This window comes from Silurus aristotelis (genome assembly GCF_946808225.1).
Source record: "Silurus aristotelis genome assembly, chromosome: 26".
Classification (NCBI taxonomy): Eukaryota; Metazoa; Chordata; class Actinopteri; order Siluriformes; family Siluridae; genus Silurus; species Silurus aristotelis.
Genome location: NC_139599.1, coordinates 16,748,508 through 16,755,098, shown reverse-complemented (window position 1 = coordinate 16,755,098; position 6,591 = coordinate 16,748,508). Strand labels below are relative to the sequence as shown.

General features: G+C 45.0%; 1 protein-coding gene across 3 annotated transcripts in view; it reads right to left on the bottom strand.

Annotated features, from left to right (window-relative positions):
• Nucleotides 1-201: 201 nt before the first annotated feature.
• Nucleotides 202-6,591, bottom strand: part of nova1 (NOVA alternative splicing regulator 1) — a 32,083-nt gene continuing 25,693 nt past the window's right edge. For all 3 annotated transcript variants that reach the window (XM_083530832.1, XM_083530834.1, XM_083530833.1), the window contains exon 4: nt 202-6,175. In XM_083530832.1, the coding sequence (XP_083386958.1) occupies nt 5,156-6,175 (1,020 nt within the window). In that variant the 3' untranslated portion in view covers nt 202-5,155. The remainder of the gene's footprint in view (nt 6,176-6,591) is intronic.

Here is a 6,591-nt window from a genome sequence, read left to right as displayed (position 1 = left end):
TATTTTTTTTATGTTAGTTTTGATTCCCCACCCCCCTGATAATTCACTTGGATATCATGCAATAGAGACGTGCAAAAAAGATAAACACCTAACTCCACGAAAAAACACACTTTCGTAAATGGGACGTGTTATGGGTGCTTAATAACGTGTTTACAACGTGATTATAACATGTTTATGCCTACTCCATGCCGACCTACAGAGAGAGAGAGAGAGAGAGAGAGAGAGAGAGAGAGAGAGAGAGAGAGAGAGAGAGAGAGAGAGAGAATATGAAGGAAGAGCTGCGTGGAAGCCACAAGTCAAACGAACGCACAGTATGCTTTCTCGACCGAAGTGTATAAAAACCATGTTTATGCATAAAAGAACTATCGGTATTTATTCTCTATGCAACTATGGAGTTAAAAACAAACACTGACATTGCTCTTTGTTCGTCTTTTTGTTTTGTTTTTTGTTTTTGCTTCTTTTTTCTTTTGATTATCTTTTAATTCGAACTAAAAGGTTTATCGATTGATTGGCACTTGTTCGATGCGTCTAAATAGTTGTTATTTTTTTCTCTCTTTTTTTTTCCCTCCCAAATGCTTGATCCGCACACGTCTACATGTTAAAGAAGCTGCGTGAGTAACAGGTATGTAGTTCACGTCTATGTTATTCGTATCCACACACCTCGTTTGTGCTCCTGCCAAAAACGAGCGTTAACTCTAATAAACGGATCGGACATCTTTTATTTTTTTTTTTGTTTAGTTTTTTTTTTTTTCCACAACTAAAATATTTCTCGTATATTTATCAAATAGCAGCATTTTTTCCCGCTTGTTTTTTTTTTCTTTATTTCGTTACTTTTCTTTACAGTATTACAAAAAAGTACATGTAAACCTATTCATTCAAAAGTGTATTAAATCCAAAGGTTTTCATACAACGGACATAACAAAAACACAGAAAACTGGACGACATGCTACAATATTGCTTCCAATATTTCTTTACATTTTTATTTATGTAGGTCAAAAAAAAAAAAGAAGAAGAAGAAACAAAAATTGTCAGGGACGTCGATATGGACACCAGCACTCCGATTAGAGCGAATTCTAATGCACAAACAAATGGCGAAAGCTAATCTTAATCTGGCTCGATTGGCACTGTCGTCATACACACGAGTATAACGGAGTTCACACACTGAAACCCACGGCGCAAGACAACTGCATTTAGACTACAAACTAGAGAACGACACTAAAAATTCCACGAAGACCATGGGACAGGACGGAATCCACAGTTTCATTTTTAAAAAAAGGAGGGAAAAGGGGGAGAGGAAACGAAAGACCTCAGACCGTTCTCCGAGAGAGAGAGGATAGAGAGCACAGGATACGAACGACAGGCTATCGTTCGAGCTTGAGGTGGGTATCGTCCCCCTTGTCCCCCCCCCAGAGTTCCTTGCTCTGGATCGTTCGAGGCATCCAGCCCTCATTTGAAGCACCAATTCCCTGCGTACAAGGGCGTTGGAGCGAGACTATTTACACTCTCGTAACGGTTAGGGCGAACAGATCTTAGGTCAGGTGGGAAAATGGATTCGAGTCGAGGTACAGAACCGTTTCCCGGTCAGAGTTCACAGAGAGAGAAGACAAGCTTGTGGAGCAGCAGCGGAGTCCAACGGCAGGGCGCCTGTGGTGTGTCATCCACTGCCCCCGGAGAGGAAAGAGGACAGAGGGGGGCAGGAATGCCTGCACACACTTCAAGCCAAGGAATGTACTCTACTCAAACACACTCATCAACTGCCACCATTAGCACGAGAAGAGAGCTAGAACGCAGGAAGGTGCTCAGGTGACCCCCCTACGTGGAGCTTGTCCGTTCTGACATCATCCTTGCCAAAGATCCGGTGAGGATCCTGTTCAAGTTACAATGTTGAGGTAGTTACCGAATTTTTTTTCTTTCTGAATTTGCAAACCATGTCACTTAAGCACAATGGCCAAGTTGACGTAGCTAACCGCATGGGCGATATTAGCCAATGGAACAGTACGGAAGGACGTCAGGATGGAACACTTTGTAGTTTTGTTAAAGGGTCTGGAACATTCCGACAAACGTGCCTAAGAATCAGTCTGACTCAGCGTTCTCTGAAACATCCAGTGTCTATTTGAAAGTTCCGGCTGAGGAACCAGAAGCCAGTCAGATGCCGAGCTTCTAAAGGTTGCAGCCAAAAAAAGGGTACAAAATCTATTTGCCTGTCCAAGCTTCTCCAAACTAAGCACAGGATGGACGAAGTCGGTTGGGGGACCACAGTTAACATTCCAAATCAAAACCATACAAATTAATTAGTAAAAAGAAAGAATTTACGTGAAAACAGACAGACAGACAGAAGCCTGAAAAAAATAGAGACTCGGAAGATATGTAGTGTAAGAACATGGGAAAAAAACAGAAAAGGAGAACCCATGGCTAATGAAGTTGCAATTTCATTTGAAGTCGTTTCCTTTTCACCATATTAAATTTCCACAACAAAATGCACAGAGACTTGTGCTCGGCTTTGTGCTTCTGAAATTGCATATTGCATCTCAAATCTCCAAAAAAAAGAGATAATTTAGCCCCGAAAAATCCGCCGCGTGCGGTAATTTCTCCTCAGTGGCAGACGGATGAATTGCGTTAAAAGCGGTCTGTTGATAGACCTCCATCCAAAACGCACTGCACATTTTTAAGGCAATCTTTGTCGCAATAATTCGATAAACGGATGACGCCATGTCTCTCTTTCTTGCTCTCTCTCGCTCTCGCTCTCTTTCTCCTTTACTCTAACGCTTGGATTCGCTTCCCTCTGGTTCCAAAGCGGATTACGGTCTGGGAACTGGAGGCAGTTGATGAATGTCTTTTGCGAGTGTGTATTTAGGTCAGTAGAAGATCGGGCGTCGCCACGTGGTTAAATATAGACGGCCGTGGTTCGGACGGAGATCTGCTAATTAATAGGCTGGTGTAAATTCCGAGCCGCTTGAGCTGACCCGGGGCAATCTCTCCACCGGCCGAACCGATGGGTCCGCAGCATCCAGCCCCGCCGTGCTGTGCGTTAGTGGACGCTGCAACGCGTACAGTACATTCCAGAGATTAGGGCTGCTTGATTCACAGTGTGGTTGAAAAGAGATCACCTTTTTGTTTTTCTGTACCTCATATCTCCCTTTGCTGGATTTAAAAATGCATTTAGCAGCAGAGGCGACGATGCTAAAGTGTATGGCCTTAAAAAAAACACCGAAAACATGCTATGTATTACTCTACCATGGTGTTTTCCAAAGAACGCTTTCCAACAACACAATGGATACAAGGGTGTGAGGGATACATTCGGGGCGGAGCACCCCTGAGCCCCTTCAAGAGAACTGCACAAAGGAAAAGGCATCAAGTCTCAGCTACGCCTCAATGCTTCACTGAGACGGGTGCTCTCAGCACGTTTGCGTCTCGCTAATTATAAGCGATTCCTTCACACCACATAACTCGCCCCAGCGCCAGAGTGGAAAACTGCGTACTATATTGTCATTAGTTTTTTTGTTCGTTTCTTTTTTACAAAGGCTGCGTTGCGTTTAATGCGCTCTCTTACTGACATTGCCAGATCCCCCCCCCCTACACCCAGGCTAGTTTGCGCAGTAGTGAACTTGGTGCCAACTGGAACGCAATCGAGAACTTTGTTGCACTGCAAAAACACAGGAAATCTTAGTTCCTCTCCCCGTTCTGTTCAAACATCATGAGGTATATCAGCTTGAGCTCTATTCATACAAAAAAAGAAAAAAATAAACCCACACGTTTTTAAAAAAATCACCAGCGTGCCACTGGAGCTGGAGACCGAATATTTGAGTCTGGAGTATCCCTCGAGGTGCTGATTTCATCATGGTAATGTTAGTGTGACTATCTGTACTTATCCCTGTCCTATTCTTGGGACTTGGTAGGACGATTTGTTTCGAGATGTTTCAAAATGCAAATTCTGAAGGATTAGGCATCAGTCAATTCCTGATTCCGAAAAACGTATCAGTTGGAAAAAATTTAGGTTTTTTTTTTTTTTTTTTTTTTTTTTTTTTATGATGATGTTATGACCAATCACAAAATTGCTTGTAATTAATAATTCAACCCCCAAAGTGCTAAAATCTAACTGAGTAAGAACTTTAAAACTCTGATGGTTTCTAATTAGTGATTTGCTTATAGCACCAAAGAGGGGTTAACTGGCCAGACTGCACTCGCAGTGTGTGTGTGTGTGTGTGTGTGTGTGTGTGTGTGTGTGTGTGTGTGTGTTTACATTCCTGTCCTCTCAAAGGGACCTTTTAAATCTTTGAAATTTTTTTGTCTGCCTGCCTTTCTGTGGCTGAGTCAAGTTCGACTGCTGATGCCAAACAAACACTCAGATTAAATAAAACACATAAAAAAAAATCAAGACCAGGAAGTCTTTATACATTCAGGTCAACCTGAAACCACAGGTTTAAAGTAAAATCAAAATATACCGTGACTGAGAGAAATCTGCTGTCCAATTAATAAGAGAAAGCCAGTAACATGGATCCCAAAATGTTTAGCAAGGGTGGACGGAAAATCTTTTGTCTCGTTTGAGTAAATTTGGAAAACCCTACAAGACAGCTTTAGGCCTGAAACATATATAAAGGGCTGAACCAGTGATACTGAATTAACACCAAGAGGTGATGCTGCAGAACTTACTGCCTATGTGGAGATGTCTGCCATCAATTTTGAACTAATTTGTACAGGCTCCACCAATGACTGAGAAATTTAATAGAACCTCGCTGGTCCCTGGCTGTGTGAGGAACAGAGGAGGTGAGGCCTGAGTCTCTGACCTCCCGAAGTGCCACAGGGTTCAGTACAGAGCCCCTCATAATCTACACCACTTTGCTTTGAGTTTAAAAAATAATTAAAAAAAGAACAGCAGAATTTCAGTCCCAAATTCTTACACACTTTTTGCCTGCCCCCAGGTCCACAGATCGACACCTTTCTTTTCCTTGCTTTCTTTTTTTTGTTTTGTTTCTTTCCTCTGTAACAATGACACGCAATCTCTTTGCTTCTGTTCCCCTTACCGACCTCACTCCTCCATTTTGTTTTTGTCTTTTGTATGTTCGCCCCTTTCATTGTCTGCTCTCTTGTTCGTTCCTCTTTCGAATCCCTTTCCTCGCTGCCCTCCCTCCCTCCCCCCATTGCTTGAGTCCCTTCTCTATCCCACTTTCTGAGGATTTGTGGCGCGGACGCCTTGCTCGTACGTGATCCGCTGGCTGATGAGGTACTGCGCGGCCTGCGTTGCTGCCGGCGACCCCGTGATGGTCACTTTGCGGTTGCGCGTTCCTGGGATGAACTCGCCCTTTTTAGAGATCTGGATGCGTGCGCCTGTCAGCTCCTGGTACTCCACCAGTGTTTTCCCTCCTTTCCCTAAAATGGCTCCCACCAGGTTCTCGGGCACAGCAATCTCCAGTACTTCCTTGCCACCCTCGGCAAGTTTCTCGGTCGCCAGAAGTGATGACGCCACCAGTGGGGAGGAAGCCGGGTTCAGGTAGCCATTTGAAGCTCCCGTGGCGGCCGCCAGAGAACCCAGCGAAAACCCAGCCAGCCCAGGTGCAGCCGGGTGCGCTGCTCCTCCGGAGGCCTCGCTGGCGTACGATGCTAAAAGGTTAGCTGCGGCAGCAGCTGCCGGATTTGCACTCGCAGCAACAGCGGCTAACACCCCAGAGGCGGCTGCTGGGTTCAGGCCAAGCCCCAGAGTGTTGGTGTTGTAGCCGTAACTGGCGAGTGTGTTCAGGGCGGAGGTGATAGCCAGTAGATCGTTGCCAGAGAAACCAGACATTGCAGAGGGAAAACTGGCAAGGCCTGCCTGGCCCAGCAGCGTGGATGCAGTGGCAGCAGCAGCAGCAGCAGCACTAGGCAGAACCTCAGCGCTGTTGGCGTACGGTGATCCCGTAGGGTTGGAGTTGGCCACAGGTCCTGTGACATTGGAGTAACTGATGTTAAGGCAGCTACTGCTTTGAGGGTCCTCCTGGATCTTCTGCACAATGATCTCTACAGCCTTGCGGTTCTGCTCAGGCTCGCCACTCACTGTCACCACCCTCTCCTGCAGGTTGATGCCCTCGGGTTTCTGTGACAGCTGCACCCATGCACCCGACTGCTCCATCACCGACTTCACCGTTGCTCCACCCTTACCGATGATCAGCCCGGCTGTGCTGTTGGGCACGATCAGTTTCGCCTGCATCAGAGAAGGTTAGAAGCCTTAAATAACAGCACCGATTTTCTCAACAATAACACAAATGTTGAAGAACCTGCACTCTGCAAACAGGCGATGGTAATGGAATCTAAATCAGAAGCTAAATACTAATCAAGGAAGACATTCTGTGAGTGGAGAATTAAGGAGTCATATTACCTTCACCGTGAGATCAAGCCAAGGAATTTATTACAGTACTTGACTCTTTGGCTGTATAAAGTGAATCAAATTCAAATGTCGCTAGTCTCAGTGTCGAGTGTTTGTTATTTTGTTTCTTACAGGCATGAAGGCAGGGTAAGATAAGAAGTTACTTGGCAAGCCACCTTACAGATACCTGTCACTCACCCAGACACAGGTGGTAAAGTTTCTGGTGATTTGTTCACTATTACCTGCTCGATACC